This window comes from Nerophis lumbriciformis, linkage group LG18 (genome assembly GCF_033978685.3).
Source record: "Nerophis lumbriciformis linkage group LG18, RoL_Nlum_v2.1, whole genome shotgun sequence".
NCBI classification, from domain to species: Eukaryota; Metazoa; Chordata; class Actinopteri; order Syngnathiformes; family Syngnathidae; genus Nerophis; species Nerophis lumbriciformis.
In genome coordinates, this window is record NC_084565.2 from 309244 (window position 1) to 335676 (window position 26433).

General features: G+C 43.2%; 2 protein-coding genes across 9 annotated transcripts in view; both read right to left on the minus strand.

The window, feature by feature from the left end:
* Window positions 1–123: 123 nt before the first annotated feature.
* Window positions 124–26142, minus strand: ephx4 (epoxide hydrolase 4). 3 transcript variants are annotated; one of them, XM_061977456.1, is made up of 9 exons: window positions 26001–26142; window positions 25884–25916; window positions 25726–25768; window positions 19572–19657; window positions 18886–19043; window positions 13143–13271; window positions 11882–11985; window positions 9194–9342; window positions 124–546 (listed from the first exon to the last, which is right to left on the minus strand). In XM_061977456.1, exons 1-9 carry the CDS (start codon window positions 26072–26074, stop codon window positions 306–308), a joined length of 1017 nt encoding a protein of 338 aa, XP_061833440.1. In that variant the 5' UTR covers window positions 26075–26142; the 3' UTR covers window positions 124–305. The 3 variants fall into 3 exon arrangements, with proteins under 3 accessions (XP_061833440.1, XP_061833438.1, XP_061833439.1); XM_061977454.1 differs by having other exon boundaries at window positions 25726–25834; XM_061977455.2 differs by lacking the exons at window positions 25726–25768; window positions 25884–25916; window positions 26001–26142 and adding an exon at window positions 22927–23185.
* The window catches only part of LOC133617498 (bromodomain testis-specific protein-like), a 29107-nt gene continuing 28785 nt past the window's right edge, over window positions 26112–26433 (minus strand). For 2 of the 6 annotated variants that reach the window (XM_061977446.2, XM_061977447.2), the window contains exon 19: window positions 26112–26372. In XM_061977446.2, coding sequence (XP_061833430.2) covers window positions 26307–26372 — 66 coding nt within the window. In that variant the 3' untranslated portion in view covers window positions 26112–26306. The remainder of the gene's footprint in view (window positions 26373–26433) is intronic. The other 4 variants (XM_061977449.2, XM_061977450.2, XM_061977445.2 and 1 more) reach the window with 3 other exon arrangements.

Sequence of the window (26433 nt, forward strand, 5' to 3'; positions counted from 1 at the left end):
CTATTTATAACTTGCATGTTTGTTTTAATAATCTTATTTATAACATCTATTTGCATGTTTGTTTTAATCAATCTTATTTATAACATCTGGTGTAGTGATTCCTTCGCAGAGAAAGAGGAAGGATTGTCAAACATCAAGTGTGTTTATTTATAAAAATCAAAATGTTCTACTTGCAAGTGAGGGAGATAGAAAACAGTGAAAGAAAACACCTGATAAAGGGGGCGTGACCTGGTGAGACAGGAAGTGAGAAGTGATCAAAAATGGAAGCGTTCATCGTGTCCGAAGTGTGCTTGGATCCCGCCACCTCAGTTCCTGTGGCCCTTGTGGCCCTCGCCCTCCTTGAGGAAAGTCCACATGAGCGTGTTGACGATGTCGGGCTGGTCCTGCTGCAGCCAGTGGCTGGCCCCGGAAATCACGTTCAGTCGAAAGTGGTTCCTGATGTACAAGCGACACGCCTCCGCCATTTCCTGCTCCAGGAAGGGGTCGCGCTCGCCCCACAGCAGCAGCACCGGGGATCGAACGTGGCGCCGTCTCAGCGGGAGAGAACTGCAACACAAGCATCCCCTCTTTACCTTGCAACAACCACGTATCAGGGACCCCTAGAAACTGTGACACCACGTACGCTAGTAGGGGCCAACATAAACAGGCGTATCAGGGACCCCTAGTGTATGTGACACCACGTACGCTAGTAGGGGCCAACATAAACAGGCGTATCAGGGGCCCCTAGTGACTGTGACACCACGTACGCTAGTAGGGGCCAACATAAACAGGCGTATCAGGGACCCCTAGTGACTGTGACACCACGTACGCTAGTAGGGGCAAACATAAACAGGCGTATCAGGGACCCCTAGTGACTGTGACACCACGTACGCTAGTAGGGGCCAACATAAACAGGCGTATCAGGGACCCCTAGTGTATGTGACACCACGTACGCTAGTAGGGGCCAACATAAACAGGCGTATCAGGGACCCCTAGTGACTGTGACACCACGTACGCTAGTAGGGGCAAACATAAACAGGCGTATCAGGGACCCCTAGTGACTGTGACACCACATACGCTAGTAGGGGCCAACATAAACAGGCGTATCAGGGACCCCTATTGACTGTGACACCACGTACGCTAGTAGGGGCCAACATAAACAGGCGTATCAGGGACCCCTAGTGTATGTGACACCACGTACGCTAGTAGGGGCCAACATAAACAGGCGTATCAGGGACCCCTAGTGTATGTGACACCACGTACGCTAGTAGGGGCCAACATAAACAGGCGTATCAGGGACCCCTAGTGACTGTGACACCACGTACGCTAGTAGGGGCAAACATAAACAGGCGTATCAGGGACCCCTAGTGACTGTGACACCACGTACGCTAGTAGGGGCCAACATAAACAGGCGTATCAGGGACCCCTAGTGTATGTGACACCACGTACGCCAGTAGGGGCCAACATAAACAGGCGTATCAGGGACCCCTAGTGTATGTGACACCACGTACGCTAGTAGGGGCCAACATAAACAGGCGTATCAGGGGCCCCTAGTGACTGTGACACCACGTACGCTAGTAGGGGCCAACATAAACAGGCGTATCAGGGACCCCTAGTGACTGTGACACCACGTACGCTAGTAGGGGCAAACATAAACAGGCGTATCAGGGACCCCTAGTGACTGTGACACCACGTACGCTAGTAGGGGCCAACATAAACAGGCGTATCAGGGACCCCTAGTGTATGTGACACCACGTACGCTAGTAGGGGCCAACATAAACAGGCGTATCAGGGACCCCTAGTGACTGTGACACCACGTACGCTAGTAGGGGCAAACATAAACAGGCGTATCAGGGACCCCTAGTGACTGTGACACCACGTACGCTAGTAGGGGCAAACATAAACAGGCGTATCAGGGACCCCTAGTGACTGTGACACCACGTACGCTAGTAGGGGCCAACATAAACAGGCGTATCAGGGACCCTTAGTGTATGTGACACCACGTACGCTAGTAGGGGCCAACATAAACAGGCGTATCAGGGACCCCTAGTGTATGTGACACCACGTACGCTAGTAGGGGCCAACATAAACAGGCGTATCAGGGACCCCTAGTGACTGTGACACCACGTACTCTAGTAAGGGCCAACATAAATAGGCGTATCAGGGACCCCTAGTGACTGTGACACCACGTACGCTAGTAGGGGCCAACATAAACAAGCGTATCAGGGACTACTAGTGACTGTGACACCACGTACGCTAGTAGGGGCCAACATAAACAGGCGTATCAGGGACCCCTAGTGATTGTGACACCACGTACTCTAGTAGGGGCCAACATAAACAGGCGTATCAGGGACCCCTAGTGTATGTGACACCACGTACGCTAGTAGGGGCCAACATAAACAGGCGTATCAGGGACCCCTAGTGTATGTGACACCACGTACGCTAGTAGGGGCCAACATAAACAGGCGTATCAGGGACCCCTAGTGACTGTGACACCACGTACGCTAGTAGGGGCAAACATAAACAGGCGTATCAGGGACCCCTAGTGACTGTGACACCACATACGCTAGTAGGGGCCAACATAAACAGGCGTATCAGGGACCCCTATTGACTGTGACACCACGTACGCTAGTAGGGGCCAACATAAACAGGCGTATCAGGGACCCCTAGTGTATGTGACACCACGTACGCTAGTAGGGGCCAACATAAACAGGCGTATCAGGGACCCCTAGTGTATGTGACACCACGTACGCTAGTAGGGGCCAACATAAACAGGCGTATCAGGGACCCCTAGTGACTGTGACACCACGTACGCTAGTAGGGGCAAACATAAACAGGCGTATCAGGGACCCCTAGTGACTGTGACACCACGTACGCTAGTAGGGGCCAACATAAACAGGCGTATCAGGGACCCCTAGTGTATGTGACACCACGTACGCCAGTAGGGGCCAACATAAACAGGCGTATCAGGGACCCCTAGTGTATGTGACACCACGTACGCTAGTAGGGGCCAACATAAACAGGCGTATCAGGGGCCCCTAGTGACTGTGACACCACGTACGCTAGTAGGGGCCAACATAAACAGGCGTATCAGGGACCCCTAGTGACTGTGACACCACGTACGCTAGTAGGGGCAAACATAAACAGGCGTATCAGGGACCCCTAGTGACTGTGACACCACGTACGCTAGTAGGGGCCAACATAAACAGGCGTATCAGGGACCCCTAGTGTATGTGACACCACGTACGCTAGTAGGGGCCAACATAAACAGGCGTATCAGGGACCCCTAGTGACTGTGACACCACGTACGCTAGTAGGGGCAAACATAAACAGGCGTATCAGGGACCCCTAGTGACTGTGACACCACGTACGCTAGTAGGGGCAAACATAAACAGGCGTATCAGGGACCCCTAGTGACTGTGACACCACGTACGCTAGTAGGGGCCAACATAAACAGGCGTATCAGGGACCCTTAGTGTATGTGACACCACGTACGCTAGTAGGGGCCAACATAAACAGGCGTATCAGGGACCCCTAGTGTATGTGACACCACGTACGCTAGTAGGGGCCAACATAAACAGGCGTATCAGGGACCCCTAGTGACTGTGACACCACGTACTCTAGTAAGGGCCAACATAAATAGGCGTATCAGGGACCCCTAGTGACTGTGACACCACGTACGCTAGTAGGGGCCAACATAAACAAGCGTATCAGGGACTACTAGTGACTGTGACACCACGTACGCTAGTAGGGGCCAACATAAACAGGCGTATCAGGGACCCCTAGTGATTGTGACACCACGTACTCTAGTAGGGGCCAACATAAACAGGCGTATCAGGGACCCCTAGTGTATGTGACACCACGTACGCTAGTAGGGGCCAACATAAACAGGCGTATCAGGGACCCCTAGTGTATGTGACACCACGTACGCTAGTAGGGGCCAACATAAACAGGCGTATCAGGGACCCCTAGTGACTGTGACACCACGTACTCTAGTAAGGGCCAACATAAATAGGCGTATCAGGGACCCCTAGTGACTGTGACACCACGTACGCTAGTAGGGGCCAACATAAACAAGCGTATCAGGGACCCCTAGTGACTGTGACACCACGTACGCTAGTAGGGGCCAACATAAACAGGCGTATCAGGGACCCCTAGTGACTGTGACACCACGTACGCTACAAACCCCGTTTCCATATGAGTTGTGAAATTGTGTTAGATGTAAATATAAACGGAATACAATGATTTGCAAATCCTTTTCAAGCCATATTCAGTTGAATATGCTACAAAGACAACATATTTGATGTTCAAACTCATAAACATTTTTTTTTGTGCAAATAATCATTAACTTAGAATTTGATGGCAGCAACACGTGACAAAGAAGTTGGGAAAGGTGGCAATAAATACTGATAAAGTTGAGGAATGCTCATCAAACACTTATTTGGAACATCCCACAGGTGTGCAGGCTAATTGGGAACAGGTGGGTGCCATGATTGGGTATAAAAGTAGATTCCATGAAATGCTCAGTCTTTCACAAACAAGGATGGGGCGAGGGTCACCACTTTGTCAACAAATGTGTGAGCAAATTGTTGAACAGTTTAAGAAAAACCTTTCTCAACCAGCTATTGCAAGGAATTTAGGGATTTCACCATCTATGCTCCGTAATATCATCAAAGGGTTCAGAGAATGTGGAGAAATCACTGCACGTAAGCAGCTAAGCCCGTGACCTTCCATCCCTCAGGCTGTACTGCATCAACAAGCGACATCAGTGTGTAAAGGATATCACCACATGGGCTCAGGAACACTTCAGAAACCCACTGTCAGTAACTACAGTTGGTCGCTACATCTGTAAGTGCAAGTTAAAGCTCTCCTATGCAAGGCGAAAACCGTTTATCAACAACACCCAGAAACGCCGTCGGCTTCGCTGGGCCTGAGCTCATCTAAGATGGACTGATACAAAGTGGAAAAGTGTTCTGTGGTCTGACGAGTCCACATTTCAAATTGTTTTTGGAAACTGTGGACGTCGTGTCCTCCGGACCAAAGAGGAAAAGAACCATCCGGATTGTTATAGGTGCAAAGTGTAAAAGGCAGCATGTGTGATGGTATGGGGGTGTATTAGTGGCCAAGACATGGGTAACTTACACATCTGTGAAGGCACCATTAATGCTGAAAGGTACATACAGCTTTTGGAGCAACATATGTTGCCATCCAAGCAACGTTACCATGGACGCCCCTGCTTATTTCAGCAACACAATGCCAAGCCACGTGTTATGTCAACGTGGCTTCCTAGTAAAAGAGTGCAGGTACTAGACTGGCCTGCCTGTAGTCCAGACATTGAAAATGTGTGGCGCATTATGAAGCCTAAAATAGCAGAAGGGAGACCCCCGGACTGTTGAACAACTTAAGCTGTACATCAAGCAAGAATGGGAAAGAATTCCACCTGAGAAGCTTCAAAAATGTGTCTCCTCAGTTCCCAAACCTTTACTGAGTGTTGTTAAAAGGAAAGGCCATGTAACACAGTGGTGAACATGCCCTTTCCCAACTACCGTATTTTCCGCACTATAAGGCGCACCTAAAAACCACAAATTTTCTCAAAAGCTGACAGTGCGCCTTATAACCCGGTGCGCTTTATATATGGATAAATATTAAGATTCATTTTCATAAAGTTTAGGTCTCGCAACTACGGTAAACAGCCGCCATCTTTTTTCCCCGTAGAAGAAGCGCGCGGTGCATGCTGGGATATGTGACGTTTCATTTCCATTTGTGTGTTTATGTAAAGACCCCAAAATGGCTCCTATTAAGTGTGTTGTCTGTCTAATTATAAATAATGCAGACGAGGCGTGTTAACTGAGTTCTCAACGTTTACTCACAGCGTGCTCATAACCACATTCTAACTGCCAGCATACAACAACGCTTCTCAGGGCTACCGCGCATGCTCGTCACTATCGTTGCATGCTGGGTAGTGTAGTTGTTATATTTGCTAGCTCATAACATCACATTAAGAGACACGCTTACGCGCTTAATTCAATACTCGCCGTCATTCCGGGTGGATTGACAAAAGACCTCCAGCCGCTAGATATTGGTGTCAACAGGGCATTCGAAGCTAGACTGCTAACTGCGTGGGAACAGTGGATGACAGAAGGCGAACACACGTGACGTTCACCAAGACAGGGAGACAGCGCCAGACAACATTTTGGATCCCACATTCGCCCAACTTTTCAATTCGGACAACGAAGGAGAATAATTCGAGGGATTTATGAATGAAGAATAACTTCAGAAAGTGAGCGCTATGTTTATTTTGTGTGTTGTGACATTAACGTTCGAGCAACATTATGTTGCTATTGCTCTGCACTATTTTGAATTTGACTATGTTTGTGATTGCACATTTGCGTACATTTTGGGAGTGAACAGAGTTGTTAGAACGCTGGTTTTTAATATATTATTAAAGTTTGACTGACCTATCTGACTGTTTTTTTGACATTCCTTTAGCGCAGCGTAGGCGCGGCTTATAGTCCGGGGCGGCTTATTGGTGGACAAAGTTATGAAATATGCCATTCATTGAAGGTGCGGCTAATAATCCGGTGCGCCTTATAGTGCGGAAAATACGGTACTTTGTCACGTGTTGCAGCCATGAAATTCTAAGTTAATTATTATTTGCAAAAAAATAATAAAGTTTGAGTTTGAACATCAAATATGTTGTCTTTGTAGCATATTCAACTGAATATGGCTTGAAAAGGATTTGCAAATCATTGTATTCCGTTTATATTTACATCTAACACAATTTCCCAACTCATATGGAAACGGGGTTTGTACATTTATACATATATATATATATATACACATATTTATACATATATATATATACACACACATATATATATATATACACACATATATATATACATATATATACACAGTTATATACATATATATATACATACAGTACCCACATATATATATATATTATATATATATATATATATATATATACACACACATACATACATATATATGTATATATACATATATATACATATATACATATACATATATATATATATATATATATATATATATATATATATATATATGAAATAATATATATTTATTTTATATACACAATATAAAATTATTAAATGTATTTTATATATATGAAGTATTATTAAATACCGTTTCCCCGTCATGCCCGTGCAGGCAGTACCTCCAGTGCGTTGTCATGGCAACACCCCAGGAGGAGGAGGAGGTTTTCCAAGGTGACCGAGTGTTACAACAATGGAGTGTAAGTAGATGATACAACAATGGAGTGTAAGTAGATGTTACAACAATGGAGTGTAAGTAGATGATACAACAATGGAGTGTAAGTAGATGTTACAACAATGGAGTGTAAGTAGATGTTACAACAATGGAGTGTAAGTAGATGTTACAACAATGGAGTGTAAGTAGATGTTACAACAATGGAGTGTAAGTAGATGATACAACAATGGAGTGTAAGTAGATGATACAACAATGGAGTGTAAGTAGATGTTACAACAATGGAGTGTAAGTAGATGTTACAACAATGGAGTGTAAGTAGATGTTACAACAATGGAGTGTAAGTAGATGATACAACAATGGAGTGTAAGTAGATGATACAACAATGGAGTGTAAGTAGATGTTACAACAATGGAGTGTAAGTAGATGATACAACAATGGAGTGTAAGTAGATGTTACAACAATGGAGTGTAAGTAGATGATACAACAATGGAGTGTAAGTAGATGTTACAACAATGGAGTGTAAGTAGATGATACAACAATGGAGTGTAAGTAGATGTTACAACAATGGAGTGTAAGTAGATGTTACAACAATGGAGTGTAAGTAGATGTTACAACAATGGAGTGTAAGTAGATGATACAACAATGGAGTGTAAGTAGATGATACAACAATGGAGTGTAAGTAGATGTTACAACAATGGAGTGTAAGTAAATGATACAACAATGGAGTGTAAGTAGATGATACAACAATGGAGTGTAAGTAGATGTTACAACAATGGAGTGTAAGTAGATGATACAACAATGGAGTGTAAGTAGATGATACAACAATGGAGTGTAAGTAGATGTTACAACAATGGAGTGTAAGTAGATGATACAACAATGGAGTGTAAGTAGATGTTACAACAATGGAGTGTAAGTAGATGATACAACAATGGAGTGTAAGTAGATGTTACAACAATGGAGTGTAAGTAGATGATACAACAATGGAGTGTAAGTAGATGATACAACAATGGAGTGTAAGTAGATGTTACAACAATGGAGTGTAAGTAGATGATACAACAATGGAGTGTAAGTAGATGTTACAACAATGGAGTGTAAGTAGATGATACAACAATGGAGTGTAAGTAGATGTTACAACAATGGAGTGTAAGTAGATGTTACAACAATGGAGTGTAAGTAGATGTTACAACAATGGAGTGTAAGTAGATGTTACAACAATGGAGTGTAAGTAGATGATACAACAATGGAGTGTAAGTAGATGATACAACAATGGAGTGTAAGTAGATGTTACAACAATGGAGTGTAAGTAGATGTTACAACAATGGAGTGTAAGTAGATGTTACAACAATGGAGTGTAAGTAGATGATACAACAATGGAGTGTAAGTAGATGATACAACAATGGAGTGTAAGTAGATGTTACAACAATGGAGTGTAAGTAGATGATACAACAATGGAGTGTAAGTAGATGTTACAACAATGGAGTGTAAGTAGATGATACAACAATGGAGTGTAAGTAGATGTTACAACAATGGAGTGTAAGTAGATGATACAACAATGGAGTGTAAGTAGATGTTACAACAATGGAGTGTAAGTAGATGTTACAACAATGGAGTGTAAGTAGATGTTACAACAATGGAGTGTAAGTAGATGATACAACAATGGAGTGTAAGTAGATGATACAACAATGGAGTGTAAGTAGATGTTACAACAATGGAGTGTAAGTAAATGATACAACAATGGAGTGTAAGTAGATGATACAACAATGGAGTGTAAGTAGATGATACAACAATGGAGTGTAAGTAGATGTTACAACAATGGAGTGTAAGTAGATGTTACAACAATGGAGTGTAAGTAGATGTTACAACAATGGAGTGTAAGTAGATGATACAACAATGGAGTGTAAGTAGATGTTACAACAATGGAGTGTAAGTAGATGATACAACAATGGAGTATATCGTGTACCTGAAAACGTTCCTGTAGTAGTTGAGAGCGGCGGTCAGAGCCCCGGGCTGAGAGAGCGTGTACAGGTACGCTTCAAGCTCCTCATTCGTCAGACACTTTCCCTTCCGGCACATTCCGCTGCTGCGGCTGGTGAAGAGAACCTTGAGGGCCTGCGGGAGGAAAACAACAACAACAACAACAACAACAACAACACAGCGCTGAGTCAGCGACGTCACTGAGGGACAGGAAGTGGACTTGGCAGTGACTTCCTGCTGCCTCACCGCCATATGTCATCCTATTTGGATTTGACACAAGTATTGGGACACCAGCAGGAAGTGGAAAGTGTAGCCTATAGCACAATTGTTAGCATTCTACTGCTAACATGCTAATTGATGTAGTTGTAGTACAAATACACAACTTAGCATCAAATATGTTGTACTAGACTAATTATACCTGTTAGCATGCTAATTGATGTAGTTGTAGCACAGGTACACAACTTAGCATCAAATATGTTGTACTAGACTAATTATACCTGTTAGCATGCTAATTGATGTAGTTGTAGCACAGGTACACAACTTAGCATCAAATATGTTGTACTAGACTAATTATACCTGTTAGCATGCTAATTGATGTAGTTGTAGCACAGGTACACAACTTAGCATCAAATATGTTGTACTAGACTAATTATACCTGTTAGCATGCTAATTGATGTAGTCGTAGCACAGGTACACAACTTAGCATCAAATATGTTGTACTAGACTAATTATACCTGTTAGCATGCTAATTGATGTAGTTGTAGCACAGGTACACAACTTAGCATCAAATATGTTGTACTAGACTAATTATACCTGTTAGCATGCTAATTGATGTAGTCGTAGCACAGGTACACAACTTAGCATCAAATATGTTGTACTAGACTAATGATACCTATTAGCATGCTAATTGATGTAGTTGTAGCACAGGTACACAACTTAGCATCAAATATGTTGTACTAGACTAATGATAGCTGTTAGCATGCTAATTGATGTAGTCGTAGCACAGGTACACAACTTAGCATCAAATATGTTGTACTAGACTAATTATACCTGTTAGCATGCTAATTGATGTAGTTGTAGCACAGGTACACAACTTAGCATCAAATATGTTGTACTAGACTAATTATACCTGTTAGCATGCTAATTGATGTAGTTGTAGCACAGGTACACAACTTAGCATCAAATATGTTGTACTAGACTAATGATAGCTGTTAGCATGCTAATTGATGTAGTCGTAGCACAGGTACCCAACTTAGCATCAAATATGTTGTACTAGACTAATGATAGCTGTTAGCATGCTAATTGATGTAGTTGTAGCACAGGTACATACCTTAGCATCAAATAGTTGAATAATGCTAACTGTTAGCATGCTAATTGATGTAGTTGTAGCACAGGTACACAACTTAGCATCAAATAGTTAACTAATGCTAACTGTTAGCATGCTAATTGATGTAGTTGTAGTGCAGGTACACAACTTAGCATCAAATAGTTGACTATTGCTAACTGTTAGCATGCTTATTGATGTAGTTGTAGTGCAGGTACACAACTTAGCAACAAATAGTTGACTAATGCTAACTGTTAGCATGCTAATTGATGTAGTTGTAGTGCAAATACACAACTTAGCATCAAATAGTTGACTAATGCTAACTGTTAGCATGCTAATTGATGTAGTTGTAGTGCAGGTACACAACTTTGCATCAAATAGTTGACTAATGCTAACTGTTAGCGCAGGTAGAAAAAGTCCACCAAAATAAACCAGATGTAAACATGAAAGAACAAGAAAGGAGAGCAAAGCTGATGCAACCAGCTATCACTTCCGCGTTAGCATGCTATCTTTTTTAGCAAGTGTACACCTGTGTCATGTATTTAGTTTTTTCCACTAATGCTAACTGTTAGCATGCTAGCCTCTCCTTTTTTTTTAGCTAATTTAGCAGGTGTACACTGTAGTGTCATATTGACTTTTTTCACAAATGCTAACTGTAAGCATGCTAGCTCTTTTTGTTAGCTAATTTAGCGGGTGTCATTTAATCACAAATGCTAACTGTTAGCATGCTAGCCTATTTTAGCAGGTGTACACCTCAGTGTCATATATGTTGTGTTTGTTCCCATTAATGCTAACTGTTAGCATGCTAGCTTTAAAAAAAAAAAAGTTAGCTAATTTAGCGGGTGTACAATTTAGGGTCTTATTTTTGTTTCCCCCCCACAAATGCTAACTTTAAGCATGCTAGCTTTTTAGGCTGATATTTAGGCTGTTGGCGAGTCACTCCCACTGATCACTTCCTGTGTTGCTAGGTTACCAGAGAGTGTCTTCGTTCATGCAACCAACCTTTCACTTTCTTCACACAAAGAAGGTGTTTGTTTATTGTTATTGATATCATTGATCAACTATTGTCCTCATCTAGCTTCAAAACTATCTTATCTTATCTTAAATGTTCATCTCAGCTGCTTGACTTGACTGAGCTGCAAAAACACACACACACACACACACACACACACACACACACACACACACACACACACACACACACACACACACACACACACACACACACACACACACACACACACACACACACACACACACACACACACACACACACACACACACACACACACACACACACACACACACACACACACACACACACACACACACACACACACACACAGGTACCTGGAAGTCGTGGATGGAGAAGATGAGTTCAGGGAGTCGAGGCAGTTGGAAGAAGAAGAAATGTCTGCACTTCCACATCTGACTGGGATGACACACTGCATAATCTGAACAGGAAGATACACTTCACTTCAATACTAACTACACACTACTTACTCACAGAGATATAACCTAACAGACAGAGATATAAACTAACAGGCAGAGATATAACCTAACACACAGAGATATAAACTAACAGAGAGAGATATAACTTAACAGACAGAGATATAACTTAACGGAGAGAGATATACCTTAACAGACAGAGATATAATTTAACAGAGAGAGATATAACGGTAGAAATAAAATATGATCCATGCAGCTGAGATAGGCTCCAGCACCCCCCGCGACCCCGAAAGGGACAAGCGGTAGAAAATGGATGGATAAAATAAAAGGTAAAAGTGAGTTGTGTGAGACGGCATCACCAATCAAAGATGAGAGACAACATCATGTAGTTGTGAGAGGACAAGTAGAAAGGTGTGCTTGACTACTATGACTTTTTGGTAACTGGCAGAAGAATTGAAGTGAGTCCTTCTAGGAAGAAGATCTATTCCCACTGTACATCATGGCATGATGACTTCTAGGAAGAAGATCTATTCCCACTGTAGGGACACACACACACACACACACACACACACACATACACGCCTGCTAAAGTTCTTAAAGGGACACACACACACACGCCTGCTAAAGTCCTTAAAGGGGGACACACACGCCTGCTAAAGTCCTTAAAGGGGGACACACACGCCTGCTAAAGTCCTTAAACGGGACACACACACACACACACGCCTGCTAAAGTCCTTAAAGGGGGACACACACGCCTGCTAAAGTCCTTAAAGGGGGACACACACGCCTGCTAAAGTCCTTAAACGGGACACACACACACACGCCTGCTAAAGTCCTTAAAGGGGGACACACACGCCTGCTAAAGTCCTTAAAGGGGGACACACACGCCTGCTAAAGTCCTTAAAGGGGGACACACACGCCTGCTAAAGTCCTTAAACGGGACACACACACACACGCCTGCTAAAGTCCTTAAAGGGGGACACACACGCCTGCTAAAGTCCTTAAAGGGGGACACACACACACACGCCTGCTAAAGTCCTTAAAGGGACACACACACACGCCTGCTAAAGTCCTTAAAGGGACACACACACACACACGCCTGCTAAAGTCCTTAAAGGGACACACACACACGCCTGCTAAAGTCCTTAAAAGGGGGACACACCTGCGTAGACGGAGGGGTGAGGGCAGTTTAAGACGATGAGCTTGGTCACCATCTCTGGATAGTCCATGGCAAACAACCAGGCCAGCGTCCCACCCCAGTCGTGACCCACCAGGAAACAGCGGTTGTAGCCTGCAAGACGGGACAGGGGGGAAAAGAGAGAGTATAAGAAAAGGAAGAATGAAAGAAAAAGAAATGGGGAGAAATAGAGAGTAAGAAGAAAGATGAAAAGAGACAGTAACCAGGGAAGAATACAAGAAGAAGTATAACAAAAAGGAAAGAAGAAAAGGGACAGGAAGGAAAGAAGAGATGAATAGAGATAAGAGACATAAAGGAAGGAGGAAAAGAGATATAAAAAAGACAGAAAGGAAGAAGGAAAAGCGATATAAAAAAGAGACAGAAAAAAGGAAGAAAAGAGATATAAAAAGAGACAAAGGAAGGAGGAAAAGAGATATAAAAAGAGACAAAGGAAGGAAGAAAAGAGATATAAAAAGAGACAAAGGAGGAAAAGAGATATAAAAAGAGGCAAAGGAGGAAAAGAGATATAAAAAAGAGACAGAAAGGAAGGAAGAAAAGAGATATAAAAGAGACAGAAAGGAAGGAGGAAAAGAGATATAAAAAAGAGACAGAAAGAAAGGAGGAAAAGAGATAAAAAAGAGACAGAAAGGAAAGAGGAAAAGAGATATAAAATAGAGACAAAGGAAGGAGGAAAATATATATAAAAAAGAGACAGAAAGGAAGGAGGAAAAGAGATATAAAAAAGAGACAAAGGAAGAAGGAAAATAGATATGAAAAAGAGACGGAAAGGAAGGAGGAAAAGAGATATTAAAAGACACAAAGGAAGAAAGAAAATAGATATAAAAAAGAGACGGAAAGGAAGGAGGAAAAGAGATATAAAAAAAAGACAAAAAGGAAGGTGGAAAAGACAGAAAAGAAGGAGGAAAACAGATATAAAAAAGAGACAGAAAAAGAGGAACAGAGATATAAAAAGGAGACAGAAAGGAAGGAGGAAAAGAGTTATAAAAAAGAGACGAAAAGAAACGAGGAAAAGAGATTTAAAAAAGAGATAGAAAGGAAAGAGGAAAAGAAGTATAAAAAGAGACAAAGGAAGGAGGAAAAGAGATAAAAAGAGACAGAAAGGAAGGAGAAAAAGAGATTTAAAAAAAAGACAGAAAGGAAGGAGGAAAAGAGATATAAAAAAGAGACAGAAAGGATGGAGGAAAACAGATATAAAAAAGAAACAGAAAGGAAGAAGGAAAAGAGATATAAAAAGAGACAAAGGAAGGAGGAAAAGAGATAAAAAGAGACAGAAAGGAAGGAGGAAAAGAGATATAAAAAAGAGACAGAAAGTAAGGAGGAAAAGAGATAAAAAAGAGACGGAAAGGAAGGAGGAAAAGAGATACAAAAAAGACAGAAAGGAAGGAGGAAAATAGATATAAAGAGACAGAAAGTAACAAGGAAAATATATAAAAAAGAGACAAAGGAAGAACAAACAGAGATATAAAAAAGAGACAGAAAGGAAGGAGGAAAAGAGATATAAAATGAGACAGAAAGGAAGGAGGAAAAGAGATAGAGACAGAAAAGAAGGAGGAAAAGAGATAAAAAAGAGACAGAAAGGAAGGAGGAAAAGAGATAAAAAAGAGACAGAAAGGAAGGAGGAAAAGAGATACAAAAAAGACAGAAAGGAAGGAGGAAAACAGATATAAAAAAGAGACAAAGGAAGAACGAACAGAGATATAAAAAAGACAGAAAGGAAGGAGGAAAAGGGATAAAAAAAGGAGACAGAAAGGAAGGAGGAAAAGAGATATAAAAAAGACAGAAAGGAAGGAGGAAAAGAGATATAAAATGAGACAAAGGAAGGAGAAAAAGAGATAAAGAGACAGAAAGGAAGGAGGAAAAGAGATAAAAAAGAGACAGAAAGGACGGAGGAAAAGAGATATAAAAAAGACAGAAAGGAATGAGGAAAACAGATATAAAAAAGAGACGGAAAGGAACGAGGAAAATAGATACAAAAAAGAGACAGAAAGGAAGGAGGAAAAGTGATAAAAAGGAGACAGAAAAGAAGGAGGAAAAGAGATTAAAAAAAGACACAAAGGAAGGAGGAAAAGAGATTAAAAAAAGACACAAAGGAAGGAGGGAAAGAGAAAAAAAAAGAGACAAAGGAAGGAGGAAAAGCAGGAAGATGAAAAAAGAGACATAACAAGTTGATGATGTCTTTATTGTGTTGATGTTAGTTTTATGGATTTAACTCACGTTCATGTTCAAGGATACATTGGACTACATCACTGTAGTCACCATCACTGGAGAGTCACCATCACTGTTGTCGCCATCACTGTATCGCCATGGTGACTACAGTGATGGTGACTACATCACTGTAGTCACCATCACTGTAGATTCACCATCACTGTAGAGTTGCCATCACTGTATCGCCATGGTGACTACAGTGGTGGTGACTACATCACTGTAGTCACCATCACTGTAGAGTCACCATCACTGTAGTCGCCATCACTGTAGTCACCATCACTGTATCGCCATGGTGACTACAGTGGTGGTGACTACATCACTGTAGTCACCATCACTGTAGAGTCACCATCACTGTAGTCGCCATCACTGTAGTCACCATCACTGTATCGCCATGGTGACTACAGTGGTGGTGACTACATCACTGTAGTCACCATCACTGTAGAGTCACCATCACTGTAGTCGCCATCACTGTAGTCACCATCACTGTATCGCCATGGTGACTACAGTGGTGGTGACTACATCACTGTAGTCACCATCACTGTATCGCCATGGTGACTACAGTGGTGGTGACTACATCACTGTAGTCACCATCACTGTAGAGTCACCATCACTGTATCGCCATGGTGACTACAGTGGTGGTGACTACATCACTGTAGTCACCATCACTGTAGAGTCACCATCACTGTAGTCGCCATCACTGTATCGCCAATGTGACTACAGTGATGGTGACTCTATAGTGATGGTGACTACAGTGAGGGTGACTACTCTACAGTGACTACAGTGATGGTGACTACAGTGATGGTGACTCTACAGTGACTACAGTGATGGTGACTCTACAGTGATGGTGACTCTACAGTGATGGTGACTCTACAGTGAGGGTGACTCTACAGGGATGGTGACTACAGTGATGGTGACTCTACAGTGATGGTGACTCTACAGTGATGGTGACTACAGTGATGGTGACTACAGTGATGGTGACTCTATAGTGAGGGTGACTCTACAGTGATGGTGAATCTACAGTGAGGGTGACTCTACAGTGAGGGTGACTCTACAGTGAGGGTGAATCTACAGTGATGGTGACTCTACAGTGAGGGTGACTACAATGAGGGTGACTTTACAGTGACTACAGTGAGGGTGACTACAATGAGGGTGACTTTACAGTGACTACAGTGAGGGTGACTACAGTGAGGGTGACTTTACAGGGAGGGTGACTTTACAGTGACTAAAATGATGGTGACTCTACAGTGAGGGTGACTACAGTGAGGGTGACTTTACAGTGAGGGTGACTACAGTGATGCTGACTTTACAGTGACTACAGTGATGGTGACTACAGTGATGGTGACTACAGTGAGGGTGACTCTACAGTGATGGTGACTTTACAGTGAGGGTGACTTTACAGTGACTACAGTGATGGTGACTCTACAATGAGGGTGACTACAATGAGGGTGACTTTACAGTGACTACAGTGAGGGTGACTTTACAGTGACTACAGTGAGGGTGACTACAGTGAGGGTGACTTTACAGTGAGGGTGACTTTACAGTGACTAAAATGATGGTGACTCTACAGTGAGGGTGACTACAATGAGGGTGATTTTACAGTGACTACAGTGAGGGTGACTTTACAGTGACTAAAATGATGGTGACTCTACAGTGAGGGTGACTACAATGAGGGTGACTTTACAGTGACTACAGTGAGGGTGACTTTACAGTGACTACAGTGAGGGTGACTACAGTGAGGGTGACTTTACAGTGAGGGTGACTTTACAGTGACTAAAATGATGGTGACTCTACAGTGAGGGTGACTACAATGAGGGTGATTTTACAGTGACTACAGTGAGGGTGACTTTACAGTGACTAAAATGATGGTGACTCTACAGTGAGGGTGACTACAATGAGGGTGACTTTACAGTGATGCTGACTTTACAGTGACTACAGTGATGATGACTCTACAGTGATGGTGACTACAGTGAGGGTGACTTTACAGTGAGGGTGACTTTACAGTGACTACAGTGATGGTGACTCTACAGTGAGGGTGACTACAATGAGGGTGACTTTACAGTGACTACAGTGAGGGTGACTTTACAGTGACTACAGTGAGGGTGACTACAGTGAGGGTGACTACAGTGAGGGTGACTTTACAGTGAGGGTGACTTTACAGTGACTAAAATGATGGTGACTCTACAGTGAGGGTGACTACAATGAGGGTGACTTTACAGTGACTACAGTGAGGGTGACTTTACAGTGAGGGTGACTCTACAGTGATGCTGACTTTACAGTGACTACAGTGATGATGACTCTACAGTGATGGTGACTACAGTGAGGGTGACTCTACAGTGATGGTGACTACAGTGAGGGTGACTCTACAGTGATGGTGACTACAGTGAGGGTGACTACAGTGAGGGTGACTCTACAGTGATGGTGACTACAGTGAGGGTGACTCTACAGTGATGGTGACTACAGTGAGGGTGACTACAGTGAGGGTGACTCTACAGTGATGGTGACTACAGTGAGGGTGACTCTACAGTGATGGTGACTACAGTGAGGGTGACTCTACAGTGATGTGACTACAGTGAGGGTGACTATATTTTATCTGAGTCATTAAATTAGTCTGCTCGTTGATGATTTGTTTGGTTTTATATTGTGTAGTTATATTTATATGGTAATTATTATTCTGTGACTGTAAATTGTTTGCTTGTTTTCTTATTGATGCTTTTATTATTTTATTTTGTTCTGTATTGTGTAGTTAGAATTGTATGCTTTTACTTGTAATTGTATTGAAGTGTGGACCCCAGGAAGACAAGTGGCTTGTTGAGGCAACCAGCTAATGGGGATCCTTAATAAAAATACAAATACATCTACAGTGACTACAGTGAGGGTGACTCTACAGTGAGGGTGACTTTACAGTGACTACAGTGATGATGACTCTACAGTGATGGTGACTACAGTGAGGGTGACTCTACAATGATGGTGACTACAGTGAGGGTGACTTTACAGTGACTACAGTGATGATGACTCTACAGTGATGGTGACTACAGTGATGATGACTCTACAATGATGGTGACTACAGTGAGGGTGACTTTACAGTGACTACAGTGATGATGACTCTACAGTGATGGTGACTACAGTGAGGGTGACTCTACAGTGACTACAGTGAGGGTGAATCTACAGTGAGGGTGACTACAGTGATGATGACTCTACAGTGAGGGTGACTTTACAGTGACTACTGTGAGGGTGACTCTACAGTGAGGGTGACTTTACAGTGACTACAGTGAGGGTGACTCTACAGTGACTAAAATGATGGTGACTCTACAGTGAGGGTGACTACAGTGAGGGTGACTCTACAGTGACTACAGTGAGGGTGACTTTACAGTGACTACTGTGAGGGTGACTACAGTGAGGGTGACTTTACAGTGACTACAGTGATGGTGACTCTACAGTGATGGATGAGTCTATGCTGAGAGTGAGGGTGACTGACTGAGTCACAAAGGAGGTGTGTCCTCACCAAGGTGCTCCACCATGTCCTTGATGTCGGTCACCAGGTGGTCCGGGTGGTAGTTGTCCACGCCGGGCGGCAGGTCCGACTCGCCGTAGCCTCGCATGTCGACAGCGACCACGCGGAACTCGCTCTTGAACTCGCGCAGCTGGTGGCGCCATGAGAACCTGCGTGTCATCAATGATGGCTTATCGTCATGGCGACCACAGAACTTTGATCAAGTCTTTACAGTTCAATCAGGTGTGAACAAACATGTTTTAAATGTGTGCACCTGCGCTAACCTGGCAACCCGTCTAGGCAGCAAAATACTGCTCTTTGCTGCCAAGTAGTTTTAATAATTATTATTATAACACACTTGTTAGAATAATAATAATTATTATTATTATAACACACACACACACACACATATAGTGAAGATGTGTAGTGCATGTTGCAGTGAGCCAAGAGCATCCCAGACTTTCTTCAAGTGATGCCCACACACCATGATGGCAGTGATGAGTCCCAAAGTGAGCTCTTCACTAATCATCATGGCTGCTGTGTGGTGATCAGACACAGACAGGACTTGACAACCTCTGTGATCCATGAGGGTCTCTATCCTATCAGGATTTGTTGCCTTCAAGAACTTCCCTGCTGAGCGAGAACCACATAGAGAATCTAAGTCTCCTGCACTCCAAAACTATCATGCGGTCACCTACCAGAACTCAGGGAAGCCGTGCAAGAAGAGCATGAGAGGCTTGCCCCTCTCGCCCGCCGCCACGTAGTGAAATCTGAGACCAGAGTCCTGTGAGGAGACAAGATGGACACTGAGTGGACCTCATGACCACTGCTGGGGAAGACATCCATCACACTTTCTCACGTTTTACAAACCCTGTTTCCATGAGTTGGGAAATTGTGTTAGATGTAAATATAAACAAAATACAATGATTTGCAAATCCTTTTCAAGCCATATTCAGTTGAATATGCTACAAAGACAACATATTTGATGTTCAAACTCATAAACTTTATTTTTTTTTTTTTGCAAATAATAATTAACTTAGAATTTCATGGCTGCAACACATGCCAAAGTAGTTGGGAAAGGGCATGTTCACCACTGTGTTACATGGCCTTTCCTTTTAACAACACTCAGTAAAGGTTTGGGAACTGAGGAGACACATTTTTGAAGCTTCTCGGGTGGAATTCTTTCCCATTCTTGCTTGATGTACAGCTTAAGTTGTTCAACAGTCCGGGGGTCTCCGTTGTGCTATTTTAGGCTTCATAATGCACCACACATTTTAATGGGAGACAGGTCTGGACTACAGGCAGGCCAGTCTAGTACCCGCACTCTTTTACTATGAAGCCACGTTGATGTAACACGTGGCTTGGCATTGTCTTGCTGAAATAAGCAGGGGCGTCCATGGTAACGTTGCTTGGATGGCTACATATGTTGCTCCAAAAGCTGTATGTACCTTTCAGCATTAATGGTGCCTTCACAGATGTGTAAGTTACCCATGTCTTGGCCACTAATACACCCCCATACCATCACACATGCTGCCTTTTACACTTTGACCCTAGAACAATCTGGATGGTTCTTTTCCTCTTTGTCCACAGTTTCCAAAAACAATTTGAAATGTGGACTCGTCAGACCACAGAACACTTTTCCACTTTGTATCAGTCCATCTTAGATGAGCTCAGGCCCAGCGAAGCCAACGGTGTTTCTGGGTGTTGTTGATAAACGGTTTTCGCCTTGCATAGGAGAGTTTTAACTTGCACTTACAGATGTAGCGACCAACTGTAGTTACTGACAGTGGATTTCTGAAGTGTTCCTGAGCCCATGTGGTGATATCCTTTAGAGATTGATGTTGGTTTTTGATACAGTGCCGTCTGAGGGATGGAAGGTCACAGGCTTAGCTGCTTACGTGCAGTGATTTCTCCAGATTCTCTGAACTCTTTGATGATATTACGGAGCGTAGATGGTGAAATCCCTAAATTCCTTGCAATAGCTGGTTGAGAAAGGTTTTTCTTAAACTGTTCAACAATTTGCTCACGCATTTGTTGACAAAGTGGTAACCCTCGCCCCATCCTTGTTTGTGAATGACTGAGCATTTCATGGAATCTACTTTTATACCCAATCATGGCACCCACCTGTTCCCAATTTGTGGGATGTTCCAAATAAGTGTTTGATGAGCATTCCTCAACTTTATCAGTATTTATTGCCACCTTTCCCAACTTCTTTGTCACGTGTTGCTGGCATCAAATATTAAAGTTAATGATTATTTGCAAAAAAAAAAAAAAGTTTATCAGTTTGAACATCAAATATGTTGTCTTTGTAGCATATTCAACTGAATATGGCTTGAAAAGGATTTGCAAATCATTGTATTCCGTTTATATTTACATCTAACACAATTTCCCAACTCATATGGAAACGGGGTTTGTATTATAGGACAGCCAAAATGGAATAATTTCATTTAGGTCCTCAAAATTCCACACACAATACCCCATCATGACAATGTGTACAAATGTATTCAAACTAAAAAGACATGTTCATGAGTATTCAGTCTTTGGTCAATACTTTGTTGATGCACCATGCCACACCTATCTTTGGACACTTTCAACCATTCATCTTTGCAGCACCTCTAGAGCTCCATCAGATTCATCCAGGATGTCTCCGAACATTGCTACATTCATCTTTCCCTCTATCTTGACTAGTCTACCAGTTCCTGCCGCTGAAAACCATCCCCACATCATGATGCTGCCACCACTATAGGAATGCTATTGGTCTGCTTTCTTCCAAACATGACGCCTGACATTCACGCCAACGACTTCAGTCTTTGTCTGGTCAGACCAGAGAACTGCTTTGTCAAGGTCTTACAGGCTTTCAGCTGCAAACTTTTACTGAGAAACGGCTTTCGAAAGCCACAGAATGGGTGGGTGATATATTGAAAATAATAATGTCACTTACTAGGGGGGTGATGTATTGAAACTATATCACTATCACTCCAAGGGTACTTAAGTGTAGTAGGTGGGTGATATATTGAAAATGTCACTCCAAGTGTACTTATTAAGTGTACTAGGTGGGTGATATATTGAAAATGTCACTCAAAGTGTACTTATTAAGTGTACTAGGTGGGTGATGTATTGAAAATGGCACTCCAAGTGTACTTAAATGTACTCTGTGGGGGATATATTGAAAATATCACTCCAAGTGTACTAGGTGGGTGATATATTGAAAATGTCACTCAAAGTGTACTTATTAAGTGTACTAGGTGGGTGATATATTGAAAATGTCACTCAAAGTGTACTTATTAAGTGTACTAGGTGGGTGATGTATTGAAAATGGCACTCCAAGTGTACTTAAGTGTACTCTGTGGGGGATATATTGAAAATATCACTCCAAGTGTACTAGGTGGGTGATATATTGAAAATGTCACTCAAAGTGTACTTATTAAGTGTACTAGGTGGGTGATATATTGAAAATGGCACTCCAAGTGTACTTATTAAGTGTACTCTGTGGGGGATATATTGAAAATGTCCCTCCAAGTGTACTTATTAAGTGTACTAGGTGGGTGATATATTGAAAATGTCCCTCCAAGTGTACTTATTAAGTGTACTAGGTGGGTGATGTATTGACAACATATCACTTTTTTTTTTACAATTATCTTTACAAAGAATTTTTATACACTGATTTTTCCCACACTGAATTTTAAAGCACTGTATAGGGACAAGCGGTAGGAAATGGATGGATGGATGTATTTTAGCAAAGTGAATCTTAAAACACGACATTTTAAACACTCATTTTGATTGACTGAAATGGTGTGCATAATTAGACTAGACAAAACAAAAGTAGTTGTATAAATACATCTTTGCTAATGACTTCAGTTACGTCATATTAACCTTCCTGTCTGAACATCTCATCAGCACGTGACCTAATGAGGTGGAAAGCTTTCAGTCACGTGACAACACGTCGCGCAGGTGCGCGTGCACGGCGGCGCCAAAACAAAAACACGCGTCAGACACTGTGCACGCGATCACGACGCCAGCACACGCCACAAAACCCACGTGCACGCGCCTCACCTTGATGCGCACGTAGCAGTGCGTGCCCAAGGACGTGTCGTGCAGACACGCCGGCGGACTTTGGCGCTGCGTCCACTGGAAGGTGGCTGTCGGCCGCAAGATGGCGCTCCAGCACAGCTTCAGCAGCGCGGCGGCGGCACACAGCGCACACAACACGCACACCGCACACCAGTACACGCACACTCGCAGTCCCGCCATCTTACTCTTGCCGACGTCCTCGCCGCGGCTCACACACACCGAGGGAGCGAAGGAGGAAGCGAGGGAGAGAGGGAGAGAGATCGAGGGAGGGAAAGAGGGAGCGAGGGAGGGAGAGAGAGAGAGAGAGAGGGAGGAAGCGAGGGAGGGAGGGAGGGAGAGAGAGACAGAGGGTGGGAGGGAGAGTGAGAGAGGGAGGGAGGAAGGAAGCGAGGGAGGGAGAGAGAGGAAGAGCGTGAGAGAGAGGAAGCGAGGGAGAGTGAGGGAAGGAGAGACAGGGAGGGAGAGAGTGAGGGAGGGTGGGAGGGAGGGAGAGAGTGAGGAAGTGAGGGAGTGAGGAAAAGAGGGAGAGAGTGAGGGAGGGAGGGAGGGAGAGATAGAGAGGGTGGGAGGGAGGGAGGAAGCGAGGGAGAGAGCAAGGGAGGGAGAGAGTGAGGGAGAAGGGAGAGAGGGAGGGAGAGAGAGAGCGAGGGAGAGAGTGAAGGAGAGAGAGGGAGGAAGTGAGGGAGAGAGGAAGCGAGGGAGAGTGAAGGAGGGAGAGAGTGAGAGGGTGGGAGGGAGGGAGAGAGTGAAGGAGGGAGAGAGTGAGAGAGGGAGGAAGAGAGGGAGGAAGCAATGGATTGAGGGAGGGAGGGAGAGAGAGAGAGAGGGGGGGGAGGGAGGAAGCAAGGGAGAGAGAGTGAGAGAGGGAGGGATGGAGAGAGGAGGGAGGGAGAGGGAGAAGGAGGGAGAGAGTGAGAGAAGGCGGAGGGAGAGAGAGAGAGGGAGGAGGGAGAGAGAGGGAGGAAGGAAAGAAGGTGATGCCTGCAACAAAAGCTGGCACAAGTGGCAAAAAAGAGTGATAAAGTTGAAGAATGCTCATATTTGGAACATCCCACAGGTGAACAGGCTAATTGGGAACAGGTGGGTGCCATGATTGGGTATAAAAGTAGATTCCATGAAATGCTCAGTCATTCACAAACAAGGACGGGGCGAGGGTCACCACTTTGTCAACAAATGCCTGAGCAAATTGTTTAAGAACAACATTTCTCAACAAGGAATTGAGGGATTTCACCATCTACGCTCCGTAATATCATCAAAAGGTTGAGAGAATGTGGAGAAATCACTGCACGTAAGCCATGATATTATGCACCTTGGATCCCTCAGGCATCAAAAAGCCACACCAAGACATGGGTAACTTACACATCTGGGAAGGCACCATTAATGCTGAAAGGTACATACAGCTTTTGGAGCAACATATGTTGTTATCATGGACGCCCCTGCTTATTTCAGCAAGACAATGCCAAGCCACGTGTTACAACAGCGTGGCTTCATAGTAAAAGAGTGCGGGTACTAGACTGGCCTGCCTGAAAATGTGTGAAGCAAGCAAGAATGGGAAAGAATTCCACTTCAAAAATGTGTCTCCTCAGTTCCCAAACCTTTACTGAGTGTTGTTAAAAGGAAAGGCCATGTAACACACTGGTAAAAATGCCTTTTTTGCAATGTGTTGCTGCCATTACATTCTAAGTTCATGATTATTTGCAAAAAATAAAGTTTGTCAGTGTGAACATGAAATATCTTGTCTTTGCAGTCTGTTCAATTGAATATAAGTTGAAAAGGATTTGTTGTATTCTCTTTTTATTGACCATTTACACAACTTCACTGCAGGCCACTCTAAATGATGCAGCTGGAACAAAACATACATGTTAGCTGTGTTGTGGTAACAAAGCAAACTGCTGTCATTTGTCATCCAAGCCACTTTGTTACTAATAAGCAATATTATGAATATTCCCTCAGCGTTTTAAGGGCAGTAAAGACTCCAAAAGAGATAAAAGTAGACATCTAGATAAAAGTAGACATCTCTTCATTATGACATCCATCCTCAGACACTATGCAGCACGTCACCCATTTTACTTTTCACATCTCAATTGGGGCCAGTTACAGTGTTTTTGTGCAAGTCTCAAGTTGTGTGCGTGGTCATATGTTTCTATGTGTGTGTGTGTGGTCATATGTTTCTATGTGTGTGTGTGGTCATATGTTTCTATGTGTGTGCGTGGTCATATGTTTCTATGTGTGTGTGTGTGGTAATATGTTTCTATGTGTGCGTGGTCATATGTTTCTATGTGTGTGTGTGGTCATATGTTTCTATGTGTGTGCGTGGTCATATGTTTCTATGTGTGCGTGGTCATATGTTTCTATGTGTGCGTGGTCATATGTTTCTATGTGTGTGTGTGTGTGGTAATATGTTTCTATGTGTGTGTGTGTGGTAATATGTTTCTATTTGTGTGTGTGATCATATGTTTCTATGTGTGTGCGTGGTCATATGTTTCTATGTGTGTGTGTGTGTGTGTGTGTGGTCATATGTTTCTATGTGTGTGTGTGGTAATATGTTTCTATGTGTGCGTGGTCATATGTTTCTATGTGTGTGTGTGTGTGGTAATATGTTTCTATGTGTGTGTGCGTGGTCATATGTTTCTATGTGTGTGCGTGGTCATATGTTTCTATGTGTGTGTGTGTGGTCATATGTTTCTATGTGTGTGTGTGCGTGGTCATATGTTTCTATGTGTTTGCTTTCAGGGGTTTTTTCCTGGTCTGAAACTGAGCCCCCCCCCCACTCATGTTTACCTTTGGTACGGTCTTCCTGGTCTGTGTCCTGTACGTGGCCATTCTAGGTGTGAGGACAAGACAGTCATGGTGTTGTAATCCAGGACATGTCACACCCCCAAGAGGAACACTATTGGTCATTTTGGTGATAAACAATGAAAGAGTAAATATATACTCACCTGTGGAGGCCCACATCAGTATTTGTCCAACACCTGGGAAAAGATGCCATAAATGCTCTGGAGTGCAACATTAAATGAGATGTTTGCAGCAAGTTCCTGCTCTATGGTTATCATCACCTTTTGTAGAAAGGCCACGCCCTGAAGGTCTGACCGAGGACTCTTATGGACGCTCTTATGCTTGGTGAAAACATCTTTATTATTTTCAGTACAAAAAGTAACAACCCAAAGACAAACTCTCAGGTTTGAAGGTATTTAAAGTGCAGCAGTGGTGAAGCAGAAGAGAACACAGATCTTGGGAAAAGCGTCCTCCTTTCCTTTCTTAACAAAATAGGGTGCAAGCATATTGTCTTTTCCCAAAGTGAACACAAAGATGGGGAGAAAAAGACAAGTAAACGTGGCAGATACTCCAGGTGGTCAGTGAGGTTAGTCCAGGTTGAGCTCAAAGGTGGTCATGATCTCCTGCTGCATGCTCATGTCGATGCAGGACACCTGCCAGAACACACCTGTCACATCACAGCGTACAAAGAAAGAAAGAAAATAAAGACACTCA

What these genes read in the sequence shown, in the direction of transcription:
- ephx4 (XM_061977454.1), bottom strand. Translation starts at nt 26,074, where the DNA reads ATGTTTTCACCAAGCATAAGAGCGTCCATAAGAGTCCTCGGTCAGACC. An exon ending in GCGTGGCCTTTCTACAAAAG is followed by an intron (nt 25,917 to 26,000) that starts GTGATGATAACC and finishes ATCTTTTCCCAG; the next exon opens with GTGTTGGACAAATACTGATG. An exon ending in CCAGGAAGACCGTACCAAAG is followed by an intron (nt 19,658 to 25,725) that starts GTAAACATGAGT and finishes GTCTCCTCACAG; the next exon opens with GACTCTGGTCTCAGATTTCA.